This window comes from Arabidopsis lyrata (assembly GCF_000004255.2).
Source record: "Arabidopsis lyrata subsp. lyrata unplaced genomic scaffold ARALYscaffold_7, whole genome shotgun sequence".
NCBI lineage: Eukaryota > Viridiplantae > Streptophyta > Magnoliopsida > Brassicales > Brassicaceae > Arabidopsis > Arabidopsis lyrata.
Genome location: NW_003302549.1, coordinates 21372027 through 21396928, shown reverse-complemented (window position 1 = coordinate 21396928; position 24902 = coordinate 21372027). Strand labels below are relative to the sequence as shown.

Here is a 24902-nt window from a genome sequence, read left to right as displayed (position 1 = left end):
TTGAAGTGGACTTAATGGATTTTTGTTTAGACCATAATTATCGCTGTATCTGAGAGCATGTTCTTAGATTTTAAAATGACTAGAATTTGGGTTTTGAAGGCTAAGATCGGGCGAAGTGGTCTTGGGCTGGATCAGTTCTTGGCCCGCTCTCGCTGTGACGTGGCATGCGCGGATTGGGTAAGAATTTTGATATCGAAAATATTTTTTCATTTGGGGCAAAATCGTTTCAACACTAGGGTTCTGTTTCTCTCCAGCCTCTCTCGCGGCGATTGTTGCCGTCGTCGATAGTTGGCCGATTTCGCACCGATTTCCGGTAAAATCGGAGCCTAATCGATCTTTGCTTCGTTCTCTGCTATCCCTTCTCGTTATTCCTTTTATTTTCCTCTTCTTTTTGCTGATACACCATCTCTAGGGCGACAAAGATCTCCGACGATCTCGAGGCCACATCCGACTTCTCCGATTGATTTCGCCTCACCCATCTGGTGTTTCATCGTTTCCTCTTTCTCCCAAAGCCGTAGGTACGTGTTCTCCGAAAGTCTGAGATTTATCGTTTCATCGTTTCATCCGAAAGTCTGAGATTTAGAGGATTTTGTTTTAGAAGTCGATGTAGGTTTAGGTTTGGGTTTAGTATATGGGTTTTGTTGCTTGTTGTTCTCATTAGAAGAAAATTAGGTTTACAAATAACAATGACATTCGAGTTAAACTGTGAGAGTTATAGTTTTTTTATGTGTATCGTGTCTTTTTTGCTTGATTAAACTGACCACAAGTGTTTGTTTTGGTTGTGAGACATGTAGGTGAGGTAGCTCTGAAGTTTAAATCGGAGTAGCAACACCAACAACCATTTCCTGCCAACTATAAGGTAATTCCCTACTCAATATAGTTGTGATTAGCTGCTGAAGTTTCTAGTTTAGAGTTCTTGTTCTTGTTTTCTGATGATTGAGTAAACTGGAGTATGTATGTTGTATGTCTCTTGTTTTCAGATAGTTGAGTAGTGCTTTGTTAATAAGTGGTGAAACCTATTCCTCTTTGAAGTTAACGAAAGTGTGTGTTACTTGGGAGGATAACATTCAAATTTACTGAACTTTTCCTTTACTTGTTTTACTGGTTATTTGATGATTGAAATGGTGGCTGGTTACTTTGGATGTGATGAATGAGCTTTCTTGGTTGTAAACAGACTAGTAATGTCTGTTTAACTGTCTAGTTGTGGAAAGTTATAATAAATACTGATATGACCTTGGTAGTTCAAGGTTAGCTCTAGTTATGAGTTTGCTACTTTAAAGCTTTTTTGGTTTGAAAGTGTCTTTATACCTGATTTGATTGTGTTAGGTAATGATACTTTAAGACTAATAACTAGTTTAACTTACCTCTATTAAACCAGAGGTATGTTAAATTCATTCTCTCCTATTCTCTTTTCTTCTATCATATCTCCTCTTTGAATCTCTCCTTTTACCTAAGCTTTTACTTCTCTTCCTTCTATTAAGCTGTCGGATATGGATTCAAATGACCATCCAAATAACCAGTGTCAATCTCAACCATACTATAGTCTCCAAAACTTCCCTTACGGCAAATTTTCTTCCAATGCAAACATTTCCTTCTCTCAAATCCCTTCTTTTAGTTCACAACCGAGCTCACCACCAGTTCAAGCTGCAAGTCAACCAGAAAAGACACCAAGGGAGAGAAGGATTTGGACCAGCCAGGATGATCTTGTTCTTATAAGCGGTTGGTTATACACATCAAAGGATGTGATAATTGGGAATGACCAAAGGTCAGGGGCCTTTTGGAAGCGCATAGGAGAGTATTATGCTTCTAGTACTCATGTACTAAATGGGGCTGAGCCAAGGCTCCCTGACCACTGTAGGCAAAGATGGCAAAAAATCCAAAAGATGGTGGCCAGGTTCTGTGGATTTTATGCTGAAGCATTTAGTGAGAAAGCTAGTGGCATGAATGATTTGGACATTATCAACAATGCTCACCAACTCTACTATCAGCTGTACAAGAAGAAGTTCAGTTTAGAGTATGCATGGAATGCGCTGCGCTACGAACCAAAATGGTTGAACTTGGAGCCTATGAACCCTACTCCAAAGACAACCAGCTCTAACAAAAGAAAAGCCGATGATGCTCCACCATCTGCTGGATCAAATGTTTTTGAGGAAGAGAGCAGGCCACCAGGAATAAAGGCCATGAAAGCCAAGAGGAACAAAGGGAAAGGCAAGGTTGGACCAGCTTTTGCGACTGATGATAACATCTGGGAGAAGAAAGAGAAGGATATGGCTCAGAGGGAAAAACTCCAAAAGATGTCTGTTTACAAGACTCTCCTTGCAAGGAGTGAATCACTGGATGAAGATGAAAAAGTTCTTAAGAAGAAGCTAATGGTCGAGCTGTTTTAAATTAGGGAAAAACTAAGTTCATTTAACTATGTCTGATATGTCTGATTTAACTATGTTTTTCATTATGCATATGTTTCTGTTAGCTAAGTATGTGTGTTTGTAAATGTTATACTTCTATGTAACCTATCTGAACCTTGTTCAACTTCTATGCTTATATTTATAATGAATCAGTTATGTTAATTGAGGTTTGGTTTCAGGTTCAAGAAGACATGGGACTTGATTCTATGGCTCTGAAGAGGAGGCTGATAGCTGTTACTTTGGAGGCCCATTCACCAGTTTGTGGACCTTTGGTAATGTAACTTTTGGATTGTGAGTCACATGACTTTGTTCCTTTTGGTATCAATCGAGTATGTAAGCTAACTTTTGCAAATTGTAATCGAAAATGTAATGTCAACAGAGTCACATGTCAGGTTTGGATTGTAGGCGAGAGTCACATGTGTTTGGATAGTAGTATTAAAGCGAGAGTCACATGTGTTCGGCTTGTATTATTAAAGCAAGAGTAACAAAATTTCTTAACATATATATGTGATTCCTACCTTCGTTTCTCTCATCAAAATCAAACATCCCATAACTCTCATAAACACTACAAAAATCCCTTTCTCTCCTGTCTTGGAAAAACACTTCTCTTCTCTCCTTCTCTACAATTTTCAACCATATAAACCATTTCAACCATTCCGTTTTTATGGCATCGTCTTCCAACAATTTTGACTTTCATAATTCATCTAGTAGTGATGATGATTTTTTTGACCAATATATCGACGCACAAATTGATAATCTATGTGATGGGATCGAAGAGGTTATTCCGACCGAAAGGAAGAAGCGTACTTATATAGAAAGAAATCGGGAAGAAGGGCACGAACAGTTGTGTAAGGATTACTTCAATGATAATCCGACTTTCACGGAGAACCTATTTCGCAGAAGGTTTCGCATGAACAAGCCATTGTTCCTGCGTATTGTGAATCGTCTCGCAGCAGAAGTGTCATATTTTCAACCAAAAAAAGATGCCACTTTCCGGAATGGTATATCACCGCTACAACAATGTACTGCAGCAATTCGACAATTAGCATATGGGGTTGCGGCCGACTCGGTTGACGAATATGTACGTATTGGTGAAACGACGGCACGTAAATGTTTGGAACATTTCGTCGTTGCAATAGTTGATTTGTTTGGCACTGAATACCTACGTCGACCCACAACAGAGGATCTTGAAAGGCTACTCTTTTATGGAGAAAAGCGGGGTTTTCCTGGGATGGTTGGAAGCATCGACTGCATGCATTGGAAGTGGAAGAATTGCCCAACCGCTTGGAAAGGAATGTATTCACGAGGGACCGAGAAACCAACAATTGTCTTGGAGGCGGTAGCTTCACAAGATCTCTGGATATGGCACGCCTTTTTTGGAGCGCCAGGTACAAGTAACGATTTAAATGTTCTTGCTCAATCCCCAGTATTTAATGACATTATTTACGGTCGAGCTCCCCAAATGAACTACTATGTCAACGGAAGGGAGTATAATTTGTCTTACTATCTGACGGATGGAATTTACCCCGAATGGGCGACATTTGTGAAATCCATCCAACGACCACAACACCCGAAACATCGTTTGTTTGCAGAACATCAAGAAGGTGCACGAAAAGATGTTAAGCGTGCATTTGGAGTCCTGCAATCTAGATTCGCCATGATTAAAAATCCATGTCGGTTTTTGTCGAAAGGTAAAATAGCATATATTATGAGAGCATGTCTCATACTCCATAATATGATTGTCGAAAATGAACGATATTCATACACTCTATATGACAAAGAAGAATTCGAACAAGACGAGATTCATACGTTTTCAGTCGAAATGCCTACAAATCTCGAGGGTCTAGGTGATGGTCACACAAGAATTCGTGATAGACAAGCACATCACCAATTAAAAGAGGATTTGATTGAGAATATATGGACTACATTTGGTAATGAATAATTTTTTTAAACTTTGTATTAATTAAATAAAATGTTTGTAACCTTTAATTAATATGTTTGTTTGTTTTTAATGTTTTTCATTTATATATTTAATGTTTTTTTTTGTGTAATAACTAATTCGAATAGTATTTTGTGTTTTATTTTATTTCCATCTCTATTTTAATATAACTTACTTTTTTAAAAAAAAATTTCAATTTTTAAATAACATTTAAAGTTTTTGATTATTAAATTATTATTTCTTAAGATCTAAACATGTTCTACCCTTAATCAATTACTCTACAAAAGATCTTAACTAAAGCTCTTATAATATTTTAATAATATTTTCAATCTAAGATCAATCTTCAAAGATCTCACGTTGCATATGCCCTTAGTGCTTTTGTAGTAGTTGAAGGGTTGACTAATGTTGTTAGGTCAGCATTTTACAAAACTGCCCTCAAGTTTTGGAGCATTTCTACTTTAGTCCATGCCTCCATCGTTTTAATTGATTTTTATGAAGTGGGTTGATTTTTCAAAGATCTTGTCAAGATTATGATAAATTGGGGACCATTATGTTTGTAGTTGGTTACAAACAAATAGAACAAAATTGTGCACCGAATCCTAAATGTTGGACATTACCAATGCACTTTCATCTAGTGCTTAATTACTTAGAGATATTTAAAATTTCTTACAAATAAACTTTCATTGATTAAACTTTGAAATTTCGACATGCAATGGAAGAATGGAATCGCCCCTTTCAAATATGACAAAATACTAGGTGGTCAAATCGTGTACTTCGTATATTTAGACATTTCCTCATATACTTTCGGGACAATAAAAAATAGTTTAAAAATAGTTAAATAGTGTGGTGCCATCCGTAGCGCCGGTCCGGTAAAATCCGGGGCCAAATACGAAAAAATATTTGGAACCTTTTTGAGAAACAAAAATTACTACTTTGTTTTTTTGGCTAATTATAGGACATTCATAATTTTTATTTACTAATTGTTTTTAATTTTTGGACATTGTTTAAAAATTATGGGATTTTTTTTTACTAATTATGAGACATTTTTCTGTTAATTATGAAGCATTTTTGTTAATTTTGGGAATTTTTTTTGTTAATTTTAGAGCTTAAGAAAGAAAAAACAAATCTTACCACAATGGGCCTCAAAATTTGTGAGGCTCAATACAAATGTATCACACAAATTGGTTAAGAGTCAGGCCTGGCCATCCGAAAATCACTTGTTTGATTAAAACTAGCGTTTTATATAAAACTTGGTTAAAAATAAACAAAAAATTATAGGCAAACAGAAGTTGGAAAACATATTCGAGTTTACACCATGTCGAAAAAGATCAATGCATAATGTAAGATATCGGTTTTTAAGCAAGATGTAGTGAAAAACGATGTAAATGCGAGATTTTGTAAAACGGAAAAGGCCAAAGTGTCTATGTTCTACCAAAAAATGATCTCCTTCAAGTGAAAGCGATCAAGAGTATCATGTAATCCAGATTTGTAATTTCGTATACGAGTTCAAACAGTCGTCACTCTAGAGAATAACTAAATTCTTTTCAATTTATAATCCTTATTCTTAAGAAATAACTAAGAGAGGAAAGAAATAAGTGGCACACATGGTTTGTGAATACATATGTTATGGAAAATAGAAACTTAGTGACAATTATCTTAGAATAATTAAAGACACAAAAATACTCTAAGAGATTTGTTTAACTGTACCCAACTAAGCTATTAATAATTATTGTACATTCTCAGGTGTTGCTTTTCATCACACTTTATTGTCGTTTATTATAACTTATAAGAGAGATTTTGTGATGTCACATCGTCTCGCACATACATACACATATGAATGTAAAAAATGTGTATAATATAATGAGACCTGCATTCTTCTCTTCATCACCATTGTCTCTTTTTCGTGTGCCAATGGGATTAAAGTCAAATGCCATAATTCACCAACAATATTCTTTGTCTCATCATGTTTGTGAAATGGTGTATTCTACTACCTGAATTCGTATAAAACTATATATCATTTTAATAATTTAGCGTTAAACCTGACGTCCAATAATGGGTTGATATAGATTCTAAACCAAAAAAGCTTCACTAAGAGGATATCAATCAAATTTAAAACTACGACATATTATGATTTAGCTGTCAAATTCAGACGTTCACACAATCTAAGCATATGTTGAAATTTCAACATAACTAATCTAACTCATGCGTACGTGTCTTAAACCAAACCAAACCATTTGGTAAGTGATCAAAGCTATACATATGTGCAACTTCGCTTCTCAGAGGACTATACCACGTGTCAAAAGTCAAAACACAAGAAATCCGTACACTTGTTAATTAGAAAGAACAATGAGTAAGAAAATTAAAAATTAAAGAAAAATATATACACACTCTATATTATTGATCCTATTAATAAAGTGGATTGGAAAAAGATTGTCACCTATATATGGCATACAATTGTATGCTTTAAAATAGCATAGTTTTTTTGATACTTCTAATAATTAATATAAAAATGGTATCTTATTCTTAACTAAGTCTACGCAAATACATATAAATATATATATATATATATATGAACTTTAGTTAATTAATTAAAACTCTTTTGTGGTATTCGGTGGAGTTGAGGCATCATTACAAGAATCTAAACATATATTAAGTCATGCTCCATGGATTATTATAATTAACTTTAACGAAATGATAGTTTTGATTATGTATAGATTACACTCAGCAACCCCGATTTAAACAATGCTTATTTTCTTCAAAATTAATTCAAATTTCAAGTGAATGTGATCAAATTGTAGATCAATGCATGATGATGATGTTGACACTCGTCAAATGTCGATCTTAATGTACGAGTTTGCCCTCATGAGGGTACTAGTAGCCGAGGGTACTTTAGTCATTAAAGGGCCTTTTTTCCAACAATGAAGAAGACATATCTAGGAACTTGTTGCAGTGAAAAGAGATCAAGACCCGAGGTGATGTTGTCGTTGAACACTGAGATCTCTTTCTCTGTCGCCCTCTTGTAAATTTGATACTTTACAGCCCATCTTAGGGTTTTATTTTCAAAACCCTAATTATTCAAACACATGTAAAGAAAATTGTTTTTGAATATATTTCATATCACTTTTCTTAATTTTCTTATAATCTGATTTTATGGATCAAAAGCTAGATTCATTTCTGAACTTACAGTTGGGCGTAGTAGCTTGTGATAGCTTAAAGCTATTTTGCAAACAAGTCACCTTTTATTGAGCGAAAGCTAGACACATGATAAATTTTACATGAAATGCAAAGAAATGAAAAAAATACATTTTGATGAACTAGTTAAACCTTATATTGGAAGATTGTTTTTGCTTTCAGTAGTGAAACTTATTTGATACAAAGAAAAATATAAAATCTTCGTAGATTGGACTCGCAGATGTTCAAGAAGGTCCATGAGTGAATATCCTGCAAAAGATCACTATAAACACTCATATAAGTCCAGTGTCAGACTTATATATTCATATTCATATAAATGTTATCTTGAGTTATACACATGAATTCAATGCTTGTATATATAAATGAAATGTGTACGACCGAGAAAAAATAAAAATAGGGAGCTCCCTTCAGTCCAAGCATAGAGAAGTGAAGACTCAATTTGTCTCTCGCATCATTCATTCATTTACCATATGAGAACATGTTCTTTCATTTGGTATTTGGATGAATGAGTCGAGAGTCAATTAAATCTCACATATTACTCCATGAGTGGACCGAAGAAAGCTCTCTTCCTTCACCAACTCAACATCTATAACCATATTAACATTTCTGTTACTAAATATATGCAAGCACATGTAAAGAATTTGATTATACTATATATATATAGCATAAAACAATAAAACAGTGAGTTAGATAGCCCATGTTTGTGATTCTTCATGCCATGATCTTCTTTTATGTGTGTGCTAGAATCAACTCTAATCTTCAAGATAACCCTAGATGACCATAAATTAATTTGAGGTACCATATGACTTTAACTTAAAAAAAAAGGTTTATGTGAGAGAAAGAGAGGAGACAAAAGAGATGAGAGAAGAAGAGATGTCTAAGAAAATGAAGGAGTTATGGCTTTTTATAGAAAAAACGAAGGTAAACATAAACCGGCAAAACCCACACAATGTTTTATGCATTTTTTTTTTGTTGCACTAACAATTCGAATTATATATATGTTTACTGAATAAGTGGGTGGTTAATATTTTCTTCACGTTTTTGTTTGACTGTTTTAAGTTTTATTTTCTGCATTTATAAAGATATTAGGGTCAATTTTCTTTATTATCACTTTAGTGGTTAGTCTTTACACTCTCAATTGCTTAGTAATTGACTAGACGAGTTCTACAAAAATAAGAAGAAAAAAAAGAACTAGGAAATTAAAGTTGACAAAAAGTTAGATCATATTAGCAATCTCATGTCATAATAAATTTTTACGATTAAGAAATCAGTATAAACTATTAAATTTTATGGATTTATAACTCAAAATAATGGATACTAATAAATTGATTAATTATAATTTCCTATGCTTAAACTTTAAACACATGAACTATTATGAACTATTTACAAAGCTATATCAACGTAGTTTTACGCTGACAAAAACCACTAAAACTAGTTTACATGATCGAATTTTGAATGTTTACAACATTTTTACGGTGACAATATGTCAAATTTTATATTTTCTTATCAATTGATTTTTGTTGTACCAACCACCATCAATTCATTTCCTAGTGTACGGGGTTCAACTAGCGGAGACTCTTCGAACAGGGAGGGCCACAATGTAACAATTTTTCTATATGTATATATATATATATATATATATATATATATATTTGAAAACTATCCTGTTTTTGAGTTATGATTTGAAAATTACTCTTTTTCTATTTTTAATGAAAACTACAATCTTTAATATGTAAAATGACAATTTGTATTAATTTAAATTTAAAGCTATATTTTAGTAAATCAAAACAAAACTCGAATTTAGAGAAAAAAACATTAACTAAATTTGAAATAATTTTAATTATATATATATATATATACTTTTAACACAAAGCTGCTTTATTAGTTTTATATATATAAAAATTCAACAAGATAATATCTAAAAATATTATAAAGTCTATCCCTTAATATATGTTCCATTATATAAAATAAAATAATCTCCAACATTACAAGCATATTTTTCAGCTCAACATATCACCAAACTGTGCTCTTATTCAATAATTCTCTTTGAATTTTTTTGCAAAGTAAATGATATTATGTGTTTTCAATAATAATGAATCATCAAAATCTGCACCATAACAATAACACATCTACTATACATTTTTGCAACACTTTTTGGGGTTCCTAATCGGGTCAAATTTTGTTTAATTTTGACCCGGAAATCTTCAATCGGATCTTTCCTTATTTTTGACAAAATTAAAAAACGAAAATTAATCAATAAAATCTAAAAAATATATATTTTCTCAACTAATTACTATACCTAAACTCTTTATTTATGGCATATTCTCTACAATTTTTATAGATATAGAAATCAAATATGATTATTTAATGCTAATATAACAAATTTGAACTAATTTCCTAAAACCTCTCTACCTAATTAAAACATAAATATATGATTCTCATTTCACTTTTATATGATCTTATATTTATATTATTTTGAACTATTATAAAATATATATACTTAATAAAAAAATTCGATTTTTTTCTGCATATGCTATGATTCAAATTTTTTAAAACGGACATATTACTCAATCGATGAAGAAAAAAATATGTGTACAATCTATATTAATATTTTTGAAAAACAAATTTGCGCGTTTAATCAGGTCGTATTTTTTTTTTTACTCTGACCCGGAATTGAGTCATTCAGATATTTTCTTAATTTCTACAATTATCTAAAACGGGACAATATACCACGGTGAAATCTTATAATTAACAAATCGAAATACAATTATTTAGTATTTTAATATACATTTTAAAAATATTTTTACGGGTTGGTCTAAAAACACACACTAATTTGAAAAAAAAAAAAAATATATATATATATATATTATAGAAACTATTTGAAAGCAAACTTTTAAATTGACTCGAATTATATGTCTTTTAAATAAAAGTATTATTAAAAGAAATAACAAAATGATGTTTAATTTTACGGGACATGATTATATGGTGGGACAGGTCGGATTTGGATTGATATTAATACGGGATAATATATCACGGGTGAAATCCTGGGATTAACAAATCAAAATACAATTATACAATTTTAAACACAAAACAAAACAAATACAACTTAAAATTTTCATTTTTAGTTACAACGCATGTGACTCGCAATGTACAACAAAAAATATTATATACAACAAATTCATCAGTTTATAAAAAGACAAAAAAAAATCAAATAATTAACCCGCGGTGTACCGCGGGTAACAATCTAGTGACTTAACAAAAATCATAACTTAACATCGGTAGAATGTTGTTATTCATTATTGTTTTAAAAAAATATTTAAGATAATATTTTTTTGGAATTGTAAGTTATATTAAGACTTGTAAAAACTAAATATTTAATTATTACAAATAAATTGATTTGTTATTTGAAATATAGATATTATTAATCATTATTAAGTTTGGTTTTACATATTTAAAAATAAAAATGAAGAAAAATGTATTTTTCAAAAGTGTAAACAAAAAGAGGGTATTTTTCTAAATTTACTCATATATATTGGTGCAAGGCTAGGCAAATAGGTCCCTTAATATTATGTAAATTGTAGATTCAAAAATTTTCAAAATTCATTTGGAATATTGGTAAAATATGTACTTTTGTAAGTATTTTCTAATTTTAAAATTCAATTTCTCAGACTACGAAAAAATTATCTCTAAAATTTCACAAAGCAATACTTGAATTTCATTTACGATGCATATATCTCTTTATTATACGTCTTATTTCGTTTTTGTTTTTTTTTTTTTTTTTTTCATTTGCCTTACTTCAAATTTTGGTGTAAAACTTGCACCAACCGATTTACATCAAACAAACATGACAACTCCTTCAATATGCTGAATTTAAACTGAGCTTTCTTCTTTTCTGTAATCAATTAAAATTTAGAAATTTGCTTTTATGTTTCATAATAATTGTCTGCTTTACACTCGAGCGGCCGGACCTTGTTCCCGGGAAACTTGCTTTTTGATATAAATAAGTACATAAGAATATTGTTTTGTTTAAAATTGAAGAAATAAGAAAAGAAAAAAACTAAAAGGGATCTTAATTTTGTCTACAAAGAACCTATTAGTACACGTGGATATTCTTCTGGTTAAAAAGATGAAAAATATATAGTATTTAAAAGGACAAACTAAATAATTATAGTGCTCATGATTTATATATTTTTAATATTTATCATATACTAGTAATTAGTAAATTGGTAATACAAGTAATCCAACATCTTATTAAACGTGTAGAGTTTGTGTTTCCAATCTAAATGATTAAACATCTCCTCTTTTTTTTAAAAAAAACTTAAATTATTTGTGAGTACTTGTATGATGTACGAAAATAATTCATTAAGTATTTAATTTTGTTAATACGCATGCCTCTACTTATTTTTGTTAAAGAAGAAAAAAAAATAAAAAAATAACTGAAGTTATTAATTAGTCTGTGGAAGCTCCCTTGGCTCATTGGTTGACCAAGGGTTGATTAATGCTTCTACACTAAGAGGTCTGGGGTTCGAGTCCCAGATATTGCGATTTATTAACAAATTTGCAGATTAATGGAGGCAAGTGTGCAGGAGATCTCCAGCGATGTACAATTATAGCCGTGCGCCAGGATTCTACGCAGAGAAGGAAGTGTCGCCAGGTCGTGGATCATTGAAGGTATTCATCAAGATCATGAAGAAGGAAGTGTAGTCTGTCGTGGATCTACTAAGGGTCGGCAGAAATTGTCAGTTGTAGAAACGTCTATGTAACAGTTCTCGTAATTTGCAATTAATAATAAATCTAGACGACAAAAAAAAAAGAAGTTATTAATTAGTCTAAGTTCTAACTTCCAACTCATGTTAAGAAGAATTATTTAACTACAAGAAAATAAAGTTTATAGAAGATTATACATCTTAATTAATTATAATACATATTAATTATTTGAATCAAACAAACCATAGTAATTGTTTATAACTTAAGTCTTTTATTTGTACTTGTACTGCAATTCTTATGAAGTTCAAAGATTCAAGATAAGTACCTACAAAATCTCGGTCACACATAGCCTTTCTTTCATAGCCTTTTCTCTATTATTAGGCTCATGTATGTATATACGTATTCGGAAAAGAAAAAAAAAAGTATGTATATACGTACACAGAGCAATATACCACAGCATATAATATGACTATATACTTACGTATGTATATATGTAAAGAGAGAAGGAGAATATCGATGACATAAAGTATCATTATGTAATGACCAACTTGGTAAGATGCATCTTTAACTTAATTATATAGTAATATTTTAGCATTTAAACTTGTACTTTGATGTTCCAAATTGAGCAGTCGTTTGTCTAGAACATGCAGCTTCGTAAACCATAAAGTTTAGTTTAATTTTCTGCATTAGTTAAGGTTCAAAACCTGGATTTTTTAAAAAACAAATGTTTCACACATAAATCATTAGTTGTTAAACAAATGTATAACACATAAATCGATCTATGAACCATCAAACTGAAAAATAACTGGGCGATAGATACTTGTTGTTGATTTTAATATGACATTATTTTATAAAAAAAATATAAGACATTATAAAGAAAGAAAAAAATTCCTTGCATAAACTTATTTTTCCTTGCTTATACACATATATATATCACAAAAACTTTTTTCATAACATATTAAGTTGATTATCTTTAAGTCGTTTGAAAGATTTGAATTGGAGCACTTTTGTTAGATCTCATCTTTGGTTGCTATAACAACTCTACTCACGCATTATCAAGCTTTGTTGAGTTTGTGTCTCTATCTTTGTATCGTGTTGTATATATATGTTTCTTTGTTCTAGTTTGTGTCTCCACTGTAATCGCTAAATTAAAATGAAAATTTAATTGTTAGAAAAAAATACCCCAATAAGATAAGATCGACGGCGTTTTTGGAAAGAAACCGTATTCTAACATATCACAAAACCATAACATACACCACATAAAGAATTAAAATATCAATCTTTTCGCTTATCAATTTTTATTAGCTTTATGAAAAGAAGTAATACGAATCTATATTATATAGGTTTAAATGACATCTTATGTACATTGAACTTCAACAAGTACAAAAAACATTGAATCGTGTCCCGTAAAGTGTAAATTCTATGGAAGTGGTAACATGGTTATCATCATCTAATGTCTCTCCAACTAATTAAAGAATATAATTGATAATAAAATATATAAAATATTCATAAGAGACTCATCGATTCATATTAAAAGTGGGAAATGAATATGAAAAATTTTGGGGCATGACGAATTTGATATAATATCTATACAATTTTGATACTATTTTTGTTCCTGCACATAAATCCGCTAATCCCACACATCTCCATCTAGAACCTTTATTAGAAAACAGAATAGATTCAAAATTATAAGAGTTTAAAATTTGGGTTATAATTTTGAGATTGGAAGAATTATCAAAAAATGATTGGATATCCGATAATATCACATCAATAGAATAAATTCCATTTAGCATAACCAAATTTTTCTTTAATTATAGTATTATTATTTACCAAATGTCGGCAATGAAAATAATATTTTACCAAATGATTTCGGCACAATTGAACGAATTAATTATGGAATAAATTCTTAGGTTCAAGAAAGAGTTTATTATCATGAGGGAGACAATATAATGTGGGGCATGCATCCAATAAAATGTTTCCCAAGCATCCAATAATTTGATGATGGCATTTGGCAAATAACAAAAACAATATTAGTATAACTATTTTTTGATAATATGTAATATATATTAGAATATCAGTTTTATTACTATGTAACGTAAAATTATATAGACCCTAGCTTTTTCTAGCTATCGTTAAACAGTTTTGAGCTAAAGAGAGGATCGATGAAAGTGCAACGGTAAAATTAGTTCGTCCTTGTGTTGCAACAATTGATTTAAACTTAAATCTAATTTCCCATGAGATTGCTTGCTAATCTGATCAAAATTTTATTAAGTTGAGTATTTATTTATTTTTGTTGGTTCGAGTAAATTCGTAGAGAGTGATTTTATTTCTTCGAAACTATCATCATACGATGCATTTTTTTAGTAGCTGAAACATAATGTTTTTGATATTGTTTGTCCAATCAATATACCTTTGTGTTATTTCATTTGTCTAATCCAGAACCAACATGGGCCATATATTTTCCAGGAATCTTTTGTTTGTTTGTAATTATTGAAGCAACAAATAATTCATTTCGTGGAAAATAGTCTAAATCTGATGACTCTCACCGTAACATCAGAATATCAGATGATGAACTAGACAGTTCACGAATACAGATTTCAAGTATCCCTCGTGGATTTCTTCTGTTAAGGCTCATATATAAGACCATCTCCAAGGAGACACCAAAACACCAAATTTGGTGTTAATTCAACTCCAACGTGACACTATAATAGACACCATATTTTTTTTTTGGTGTTTTGATTTAGTTTTATATTTAAATTATTGTATATCAAAGAAAAGATAAGTATACCATCAACATTTTTGTATGTTCTCATATTTTATAATGTGAAATTTTAATTAAATTAATATGAAACAATTATTTGCACAAATTTTCTAAATAAATATGAAATTTCTATTATTTTTAGTTTATCGATTGTAATCTTATATTAATTAAAATAAAATAAATCAGTTTTAAAGATAATTGGTGTTTATCAAACTATTAAAAATAAAGAGAATTTTAAATTTAATAATATAATAATAAAAGTTTTGTTTTTGGTGTGAGATTTGGTGTTTATGGTTGGAGATAGAAAAAAAAATGGAACACCAAAACACCAAATTTGGTGTTTTGGTGTTCTATGGTTGGAGTTGCTCTAAGGTTACAATTTGGTGTTTTGGTGTTCTAAGGTTACAATTTTTTTTTTTTTTTTGAATTTAACTTCGATTTCGCTAGTCCAAATGATTACATAGCATGTTTGGTTTATCAACCTCTACTGGAGACTATAACCACGAAGGACAATCAGAACTTAACCAGGTTATATATAACAGTGGCAGGAGAAGCTACTGCTTGTAAGGCGATGTTATTTGCAACTTGATTAGCCTCTCGTGTTGCAAACTTTATCCGAGAAACTTTGAGCAAGGTTTAAGAATGTCCTGACGGAAGAACATGTCGAATCGATGAAAACCACTTAGGCACTGACTACATTTTGGGCATCTGTTTTCGACATTACTTCATTACATTAATCACGTACTTAATCACGACGAGATCAGTTGTCTTATTATGGGTTTAGCTGTGTCCCCGTAAGATGGGTGTACTTTTTGTTGGGTTAATAATAAATGCTATAACCCAACAAGACAGATAAATCTTTTAACATAAACAAGAAAAATAGTAAAATACTGTGTAGTTGCGGCCTGACATTCGTATGTTAATAAAACAATAATGGGCTCTTTTCTCTAAATAGCCCAATACGTTTTATTGTTCAGTTTTGGTAGGCCATTTAGACCGGACATAATTCGTCAAGCAAAGACTGCCGAAGAATTATCAAGACTTTGAGCTTTCAAAATATCAACAAAGATATCAAATTCAAATTCAAAATATGAACCAAAGCAGAACAGAGAATTAAAGGAAACTCTCCAGATATCAACAACAGACAGATACAGAGCGTCAAGGGCATTGCATTTCTTATTATAACTCAACAAAAATACGCTGAAACAATTTGTTTTCGTGTTCTATGCCGCCTAAAGCATGAAACTTTTTCAAAAGATGAAATGATGAAACAAAGCCCTACACAACAACATGGAAGCACTGAATTCAGAATAGGCACAAGAGAGAGAGAGAGAGAGAATAACCTCAATCAAGGGACTGAGTCTACGCTTTACTGACTCTTCCTTGCAAGCTTAGTCCATTCAGTGTGGTACGCACCAGGACGATCGGTTCTCTCATATGTATGAGCTCCAAAGAGATCTCTCTGCGCCTGAACCAGATTCGCAGGTAATCTCGCACGCCTGTAAGTGTCGAAATACGCTAAACTTGCGCACATTCCTGGTGTACTTATCCCAGCAGAGATAGCAAGTCCCACCACTCTCCTCCACGCAGCTTGCCTCTGAACCATCTCTTTAGCAAAATCAGGATCAACCACTAAGCTTGCCAAATTCGGGTTTCTCTGATAAGCTTTCTTGATCCTGTCCAAGAATACCGCCCTGATAATACACCCGCCTTTCCAAATCCTAGCCATTTCACCCAAATTCAAATCCCACCCTTTCTCTAAACTCTTAGCCCTAAGCAAATTCATACCTTGAGCATAACTACAGATCTTAGAAGCATACAAAGCTTGCCTCACATCATCAATCAACCTCTTCTTATCAACACCACGAGACGCAGAACCAATATCCTCCTTCAATCCAGCATCTTCCAACACTCTAGCAGCATTCTCCCTCTCATCCTTCAATCCACTCAAGTATCTACAATCCAACGACGCAGCAATAGTAGGCGCCGCAACAGAAAGCTCAGCCGCCTGCTGAACCGTCCATTTCCCAGTACCTTTCATACCAGTCTTATCCAAAATCTTATCCACTAACTCTCCATCACCATAATCATCCTTAACCCTAAAAATATCCGAAGTAATCTCAACCAGGAAACTCTCAAGCTCACCTCGATTCCACTCCGTGAAGATCTCAGCCAATTCATCATTACTCAATCCACCAACATTCTTCAACACATCATACGCCTCGGAAATCAGCTGCATATCACCATATTCAATCCCATTATGAACCATTTTCACAAAATTCCCAGATCCACCTTCTCCAATGTAAGTAACACAAGGACCATCTTCAACTTGAGCAGCAACTTTCTCAAGAATATCTTTAACATTATTATACGCAGTGAAAGATCCACCAGGCATAAGCGAAGGACCATTACGAGCACCTTCTTCACCACCGGAGACTCCCATACCTAAATAAAGCAATCCTTTCTTCTCAGCTTCAACGATTCGTCGTTCTGTGTTCTGATACCACTCATTTCCACCGTCGATGATACAATCACCAGGCTCCATGTATTCGGAGAGTGCTGAGATTGTTTGGTCAACGGGAGCACCGGCTTTGACAAGGATGATAACGGATCTAGGCCGTTGGATGGAGAGAACGAAATCGCGAGGAGAGTATTGACCAGCGACTGGGAGATTTCCTTCGTCGGAGGCACGATCTAGGGTTTCGTCGACTTTGGAAGTGGTTCGATTGTAGACGGAGATTGGGAATCCTTTCTCGGCGATGTTTAAAGCGAGGTTTTGTCCCATGACTGCAAGACCGGCGAGACCGATGCGAGATAGAGCGGCGGACTCCATTTTTGAGAGATAGAGAGAGAGAGAGAGAGAGAGAGAGGTTAGCGTTTTGACGGAGGTTGGTGGTGATGGGAGAGAGAGTGGCGGAGATATTTATACGGTGAAAGTGACGGACTCGTCGATGGAGCCAAGAGACAGGCTGACTTAACAAACTGGTGAAGAGTTTTTGTTAGGTGAAGATGACGCTCACTGTTACGACGCCGTTTTGGTTTCTTTAGTTTTAAATTTGGAACTTTCGGTTTTGGTTAACCGAGTTGAATTGGGAACAATGGCTAGAAAGCCACTTTCACGGAAAATAAAAGCTAGAATGCCACTGTCTTTTTTATAATTTTATATACTTTTTTTTAAAAAATCAAAAGTGATGAAAATGTCCAAAAAACCTTTAGGAAATTAGAAATTACAGATCCAACCTAAACAATCCGACCCAAATCTAATAAAACAGATTACCCAATCCGACCCACTTCCCTAATTGTAAAAGAAAATTATAGAAGTAAAACTTAGAGAAAAAAAATCTCGAAACTGATCTTTTCGTAGCATATGCCGGAGAAATCAAAATCGAATCGGTGAGGATGAAGATGAACCGGACTGTATCATCGAACTTGGAAACAGAGAGTTACAACAAATCACCACTCTCCTCTTCAATTTTATTCTCCGTTATCAGAGGCCAGAGATCGTTACGTTTTTTTTAGGGATCTCCGTTCAAAATCGAGAATCCCATGCCTTTGACATCAAGCGCTCTGCTTCTCTCTTGTTGCCATGTCTAATTTCAGCACGAAAAGCAGCTAGCCATAGCCCATAGCTCATCCGCCTAAGGGTTTTTCTTCCTGTCCAGAGTGAGAACTACACGAGCTTTGTTGAGCCCATTCACTTTCTCTTCAAGATCAGCGAGCGAGAGCCACAATGTTGTGCACTCGGGCCAGTGCGTCAAACCAGATGTATAAGCGTTGTTCCAATTGCCTAAACATTCCCCCAAGCTACCCAAGCATCAACCAAAGCTTGAAGAATGCTGGATAAAATGAACAAGCTTTGATTTCTTGACTTCCAAAGTAAAATGAATAGGTTTTCAGTTTTCAAGAATTCAGAAGTTGAGCATGCGAAGCGTATCAAAGAAGTGGCGGAAGAAGAGCTTAATGGTTACGAAGTTGAATTGTCTTTAAACGATGCTACGATTCAATCTCTGGAGTTTTTTTTTTTATTTTCTTTGATTTTACTTGGTTTTTGGGATGATTAACAAGTTTTGGTGTCTAGTGAGAATGAAACAAGTTCTTCTTCTTCTTATTGTCTGTGATGCAAAATTGTGAAACAAAGGTTTTTTTTTTTTAATAATCTGTTTAATTGCAGGTGTGGGTTGGCTTTTTGCTACAACTGTGGAACTCCATCCAGGGACCATTCTCATTATTGTTTTATTTGTGAGCGTTGATGTTTTGCATCAGTATTTCTTATTATAGGTCTCTAAAGCTAAAGTTTAAGCTTTATGGATATGAATTTCTATTTGGTCTTGATGCTTTGTACCTTATTTTCTCTTCTTTAAAACCATCTTGATAGTTGTTTTCAAGAAATCAAATTGGTGATTATTTGTGTCTTTGAGATTTCTAGAAGGCAAGGAGAGTTTAGATGATAGAACTAGGTGTAATACTTTTTGCTTGATTTTGGGTAGATGTAGAAAGACACTGACTTTGCGTTAAATCATATGATTATGTTAGTGACTAATGCCCATGGCAACACATGACTTATATTTTCGATTAAGCTTTTCGTTTATACGTATCATATTGTATGCAATCGTTTATTTATGTACAACTGGTATATTTAGGTACAACTACGTATAGATACAACTGGTATATTTTGGCTTTGCAGTGTTGCTCTGTCAAAGATAGGATAAGTGGAAGGAAGAGCTTGATCAAGAACTGGAAAGAAAGCGCACAAGTCAAGTCTGCACGTACTTGTGGATTAAGATTGCACATGACTTATGTTTTTGTATTTCATTTCTGTATTTTGTTGTGTTGTTGATTAAGAACATATGACTTCATGTTATTGTAAACCAAAAAAATATTTAGATTATATTTATGTTTAATTGGTTTTGTAGGTACAACTGGCCTATTTAGGTACAACTACGTGTATGAGTTACTTATAAGAAAGTACAACTAGATCATTTAGGTACAACTGAGACAATTAAAAATAACCTTTTAAAAAATAAAAAAAATAATTAAAATTGGTATTAAAATAAATTTAAACAAAGTAAAAAAAAATAAAAAATTAAAGATGACGTAAGCATGATTTTTGGCGGCGGAATATTAATTTTAAATCATCACACGTGTGGTAAGGTGGGCCAAAGACAGCATGATATTAATAAAAAATTATTTTGTTTTAAACAGAGTTGTACCTAGTTGTCCAGTTGTACTGTCATATTCATAGTTGGACTTTTGCGATTTTTGTGTATTTCCAGTTGGACTTAAATGAATATTAGTAATTTCTAGTTGTACACATGATGTTACACTATTAATTATCGTTTAAGAGGTTTTCATAATACAATGTTCAGAAAAACTCGGATTTCACCTCTTTTGCTTCATATGAGATGATCACTTACTAAATCTTCCTTATATTAGAAGAAGTATGTTTTGTGAAAATGAAAAAAATGGTTACGAAATTGATAAATTCTGGTTGTATTGATTTCAAATAGTCTATTTATATTTGAAGATGTTTTTGGAGAATTTTTCATATAAATCTTAATTTACAATTTATTATAATTTAATAAACGTAGTTGAACTAGTTGAACTAATAGTATATATTAGGAAAATAATTAGTTCGATTTTTATTTATTTAAAATTATTTTATTAGAGTTCAGGATGTTTTTGGAATCGTTATTAACTCTAATTTATCGTTTTCATATTTGTTGTATAGAAATACATATACATTTATGGTCTTAGTTGTACTCAGTCGAACCTAATTGTAGAAATATGATGAATATATTTATATACAAATATGTTCTTAGTTGTACCTAGCCGAACCTAATTGTACAAATTCGATAAATTCAAATACAGATATGTTCTTAGTTGTACCTAGTCGAACCTAGTTTTAGAAATACGACAAATACTAATACATGTTTTTTTTTTCCAAATCATTGAATAACTCTACATCCCAAATTATATAGTATTGGAAAATATTTTGTCAAGAAGAAACAGAACAAAGTATTTGATATAACCCAACATTAGAAAAGCAATCCAAATCTTGAGAACGGGCAAAGGCTCAAAACAATCCAATCAAAGTATAGCAGCAGCACTCGTGTTCAGAGTTGGTTGTAGGAGAGGACCGATCACCATAGTCGGGTTAATAGTAACAATGTCTAAGCCTTTCTCTTTAGCGAGTTTCCAAGCGGCATCTTCCGCCAAAGTTTTGGATAGAACATACCACATCTAAGTCAAGTAGTAAAGCATACCATTTTAGTTTGAAGAGCGAACATTAGAGCACAATAAAGCGACGACTAGTTGATAGTAGATGACAACAAAACCAAGTTTCATCATAAATAAAAATGAAACATGGATCAACTTTCAAAACAAACCTTGGAGGACTCGCAAAGCTCAGGATCAGAGAACCAAGTTTCATCGACGGTAACATCAGGTGTGCATGGTTTTCTATTGTAACCAACGGCTGCCATGGAGGAGGTTACAACAACCCTTTTAACCGAAGAAGCTTTGGTGCAAGAATTCAAAACGTTAAGTGTCCCCTTGACCGCATGATCGATAAGTTCAGCCTGAAATTGGGATAGGAAGTTAAATCATCAACCCACAAAATAAAAGGCAAGTTTTTGAGGGAATAAAAACAAAACCTGTGGGTCTTTGACATCATGAAAAAATGGAGAAGCAGTGTGGAAAACTCCATGGCAGCCATCAATAGCAGAGTCGAAAGAACCTTGTTCCAAAAGGTCTGCTTTGAACAAGTGAAGTCTTTCCTTTGCACCTTCCAGTGAAACTAAGTGTTGTGTCTTTCTCGGATCACCTGTGTATATATAAGGTGAAATCATGAAAGAGCCAAAACTATGATTAGTACAAACAGACCGGAAAATCAAAGGATCATTCTTGGCGTTTTAGATTGTTCGTAAGATAAATTTTGGTATCCAAAGCATCGATTTTTAAGATTGTTCGTAAGATAAAATACTCTTCTAAGAACTTACTTGCTTCAATCGAGATCCAAGAATGGAGGGGAAGAAAGATGACGCTGCGACGGAGGAGGCGACGGCCGGCGAAATGGATGACTTAACCAAAACAGAGGAGGAGCGTTTCGGGAGTAGACGAGCTGCAAATCTGTCGACCTCTCGATCCAACAATGGCGGAGATAAGTAAAGCTGCTGCGCCGAAAATGTCAGTCACTCTCTCGAGCTCTCAGCTCCGGGGAGAAGCTTCAACAATGTCGGGGGAAGGGAAGACACAGATTCGAGATTGGATCGAGAATTCATTTCTCGATTTCAATTGTTTTTTTTTTCCTTTTCAAATTAATTCAATTAAAGGATATTCAATTCATTAAGGGTAAATGAGTATTATCCTATTGAAAGGTGGCATTCAGACTCCAAAATGGCAGTCGTGATTAACATTTCCGGTTCAGTGGCAAACTAGCATGTGTCTCGTTGAATTGGTCCGATCTGAACCACATTAAACCAGTTAAATACTGGTAAAATTAGAAAAAGTTTAGCAGAGCCAGGTTTCGATCCTGGGACCTGTGGGTTATGGGCCCACCACGCTTCCGCTGCGCCACTCTGCTTTGTTGATTATTTAATTAATATTTAAATATTTAAACAAAACAAAAATGGAAAATGGAAAATGGAAAACAAAGTTTCATCTCAGCATAATTCAATTTTTTTTTCTCGCTTCTGAGAAAATCTAAAGGAAGAAGAAAACGATTACGATGTGTTTGCGGCTAAAACCATGCTTGTTCACTTAAGATAATACTATAACGAAGATTTTTGCCGGCTTAACGACCGGCGTATCTTTTCTACTCTCATTTTTAAATGATTATCGTTTAACTAAAATACAATTTTCTTCTGTTACAAAAGATTCTCTGTACCAGATAGAGACCAAACCTTTTTCAACAATGGTTGAGATTATATCTTTTTGGATTTTCTGCTTCGTGAGGAACAGAGAGCTCTTTGAAGACGATGACAAGAAGATGAACCCTTTGTTTGACTTCTTGAGAAGGAAGAATCAGAGTTTCTCGATTCTTTGTTTCTTCTCTACCGGAAAGTCAACATAACCGGCTCTTGGTCCCATTGGAGAGAGCATCATCCTAAGCTCTCTACCAGGTTTGACCAAGCTTATAGCCTTGGAGAACTTTTGATTTCGATCTTGACGCTTTAAATTACCTCTACATTCTGTTCAACATTCTGGGTGAAACGTGCGAGAGATGATGGCTTGTTGCTTGCGAAAGAAAAGGCGCATGAAAGTTAAACTCTCATGGAAGTCAAAGAAGAGAGATTTGTCTCCTGCCGGTAACTGGGCGCCAGAAGATGATGATGTTGAAGGGAAAATCGTATTCTTTGGAGGAAGTAACTATACCTTTGATTTGGATGATTTGTTAGCTGCATCTGCAGAAATTTTGGGGAAAGGTGCTTATGTCACAACCTACAAAGTAGCTGTGGAGGACACTGCCACAGTAGTAGTGAAGAGATTGGAGGAGGTGGTTGTCGGAAGACGAGAGTTTGAGCAACAAATGGAGATCGTTGGTAGAATAAGGCATGATAATGTAGCTGAGCTTAAAGCCTACTACTATTCCAAAAACGATAAGCTTGCTGTTTATAGCTATTACAGTCAAGGAAACCTATTCGAGATGCTGCACGGTAAGCTATCTTTCTGTATTCCTTGGTCTATACTTCTTTGGTCTGCCTTAAAAAACAAGAAGTCAACTTTTGCAGGAGATAAAGGAGAGAACCGAGTACCTTTAGATTGGGAGTCCCGGTTAAGAATCGCCATTGGTGCAGCAAGAGGGTTGTCTATTATCCATGAAGCAGACGACGGGAAGTTTGTCCATGGCAATATCAAATCCTCCAATATCTTCATGAACTCGCAATGCTATGGCTGCATATGCGATCTCGGCTTAACACACATCACGAAATCTCTACCTCAGACTACCTTACGTTCATCAGGTTACCACGCACCTGAGATAACAGACACGAGAAAGTCCACACAGTTCTCTGATGTATACAGCTTCGGAGTGGTATTACTCGAGCTTCTAACAGGGAAATCTCCCGCGAGTTTGCTATCAACAGACGAAAACATGGACTTGGCGAGCTGGATAAGGTCGGTGGTGTCGAAAGAGTGGACAGGAGAAGTATTCGACATCGAGCTAATGAGGCAAATGGATATAGAAGAAGAGATGGTTGAGTTGTTGCAAATAGGTTTGGCTTGTGTTGCCTTGAAACCTCAAGATCGACCTCATATAACACATATTGTAAAAATGATACAAGACATTCCAACAAACTTCAATCTTTAAAGCATTTTCTCAAACATTACCGGATTATCAAAACATAAAATTCGATTTCACATTAATTAATAGCATAAGCTAAAGTTATTCAATACAGAACCATAGAGAAAGTATTTCAAAACTAGCTAATGAAAAAAAGCATAAAGAAGATTCGGCGAATCTAAGAACACGCGTAGAGAGATATGAAGAAGCCAAACCACAGGAGAAGATCGATTCGATTCGATTGATCAAAAGCTTCGTTGATGATGGAAATTGGATGGATCAGACAGGGCTAAGGAGCTGGAAGAGATGAGGTTTGGGATCGGAGTTCATGCCGATGAAGATGACCAGAGGGATGAAGCCATAGTGAGTCGCGACTTTAGCCTTCTTCAATGACCAATTGGTCCATTCCTTAACGACCTGATACTTGGATTTGTCATCGGAAGACGAAGCTCCCTTTGATCCTTTGCCTTTTCCTTTCACCTTCAACGAAATTGTAGACTCCATTGATTCCGATCTCAGAGTTTCTCTTCGGTTGCGGAGATTTTTTTTTTTTTTTTTTGTTGCTCGAAGCCAAAAAAAAACCCTAAAAGTCCTCTTAAAGCTAGCGTTTAAGTCTCT

At 33.6% G+C, this 24902-nt stretch overlaps 5 protein-coding genes and 1 non-coding gene across 7 annotated transcripts; 2 read left to right on the top strand and 4 right to left on the bottom strand.

The window, feature by feature from the left end:
- The first annotated feature begins 62 nt into the window (after positions 1-62).
- On the top strand, positions 63-4367 carry LOC9304655 (putative nuclease HARBI1). Of its 2 annotated transcripts, XM_021016394.1 has the most exons (4): positions 64-177; positions 255-518; positions 795-859; positions 2585-4367. In XM_021016394.1, exon 4 carries the CDS (start codon positions 3070-3072, stop codon positions 4345-4347), a length of 1278 nt encoding a protein of 425 aa, XP_020872053.1. In that variant the 5' UTR covers positions 64-177; positions 255-518; positions 795-859; positions 2585-3069; the 3' UTR covers positions 4348-4367. The 2 variants fall into 2 exon arrangements, with proteins under 2 accessions (XP_020872055.1, XP_020872053.1); XM_021016396.1 differs by having other exon boundaries at positions 63-518.
- An 11713-nt stretch (positions 4368-16080) lies between these two features.
- LOC9304654 (6-phosphogluconate dehydrogenase, decarboxylating 2, chloroplastic) lies at positions 16081-18011 on the bottom strand. Its single transcript, XM_021018778.1, has 2 exons — positions 16348-18011; positions 16081-16282 (listed from the first exon to the last, which is right to left on the bottom strand). Exon 1 carries the CDS (start codon positions 17835-17837, stop codon positions 16374-16376), a length of 1464 nt encoding a protein of 487 aa, XP_020874437.1. The 5' UTR covers positions 17838-18011; the 3' UTR covers positions 16081-16282; positions 16348-16373.
- A 3080-nt stretch (positions 18012-21091) lies between these two features.
- Positions 21092-21852, bottom strand: LOC9306696 (tetraketide alpha-pyrone reductase 1). The gene is made up of 3 exons (XM_002868535.2): positions 21658-21852; positions 21391-21582; positions 21092-21244 (listed from the first exon to the last, which is right to left on the bottom strand). The coding sequence occupies exons 1-3, from the start codon at positions 21850-21852 to the stop codon at positions 21092-21094; spliced, it is 540 nt and encodes a 179-aa protein (XP_002868581.1).
- A 662-nt stretch (positions 21853-22514) lies between these two features.
- On the bottom strand, positions 22515-22586 carry TRNAM-CAU. The gene has a single exon. It is a non-coding gene; the product is annotated as a tRNA-Met (tRNA).
- A 184-nt stretch (positions 22587-22770) lies between these two features.
- Positions 22771-24327, top strand: LOC9304653 (probably inactive receptor-like protein kinase At5g41680). Its single transcript, XM_021018792.1, has 2 exons — positions 22771-23658; positions 23734-24327. Exons 1-2 carry the CDS (start codon positions 23226-23228, stop codon positions 24309-24311), a joined length of 1011 nt encoding a protein of 336 aa, XP_020874451.1. The 5' UTR covers positions 22771-23225; the 3' UTR covers positions 24312-24327.
- An 8-nt stretch (positions 24328-24335) lies between these two features.
- On the bottom strand, positions 24336-24876 carry LOC110226635 (mitochondrial import receptor subunit TOM7-1). The gene has a single exon (XM_021018793.1). The coding sequence runs from the start codon at positions 24786-24788 to the stop codon at positions 24564-24566; it is 225 nt and encodes a 74-aa protein (XP_020874452.1). The 5' UTR covers positions 24789-24876; the 3' UTR covers positions 24336-24563.
- Positions 24877-24902: the final 26 nt, after the last annotated feature.

Bases quoted from the DNA above. Each gene is read 5' to 3' on its own strand.
- LOC9304655 (XM_021016396.1), top strand. From the start codon at position 3,070: ATGGCATCGTCTTCCAACAATTTTGACTTTCATAATTCATCTAGTAGT.
- LOC9304654 (XM_021018778.1), bottom strand. From the start codon at position 17,837: ATGGAGTCCGCCGCTCTATCTCGCATCGGTCTCGCCGGTCTTGCAGTC.
- LOC9306696 (XM_002868535.2), bottom strand. From the start codon at position 21,852: ATGATTTCACCTTATATATACACAGGTGATCCGAGAAAGACACAACAC. The intron at 21,583-21,657 runs GTTTTGTTTTTA...TCCCAATTTCAG, and splicing joins ATGATGTCAAAGACCCACAG to GCTGAACTTATCGATCATGC. The intron at 21,245-21,390 runs GTTTGTTTTGAA...TACTTGACTTAG, and splicing joins AGCTTTGCGAGTCCTCCAAG to ATGTGGTATGTTCTATCCAA.
- LOC9304653 (XM_021018792.1), top strand. From the start codon at position 23,226: ATGATGGCTTGTTGCTTGCGAAAGAAAAGGCGCATGAAAGTTAAACTC. The intron at 23,659-23,733 runs GTAAGCTATCTT...CAACTTTTGCAG, and splicing joins CCTATTCGAGATGCTGCACG to GAGATAAAGGAGAGAACCGA.
- LOC110226635 (XM_021018793.1), bottom strand. From the start codon at position 24,788: ATGGAGTCTACAATTTCGTTGAAGGTGAAAGGAAAAGGCAAAGGATCA.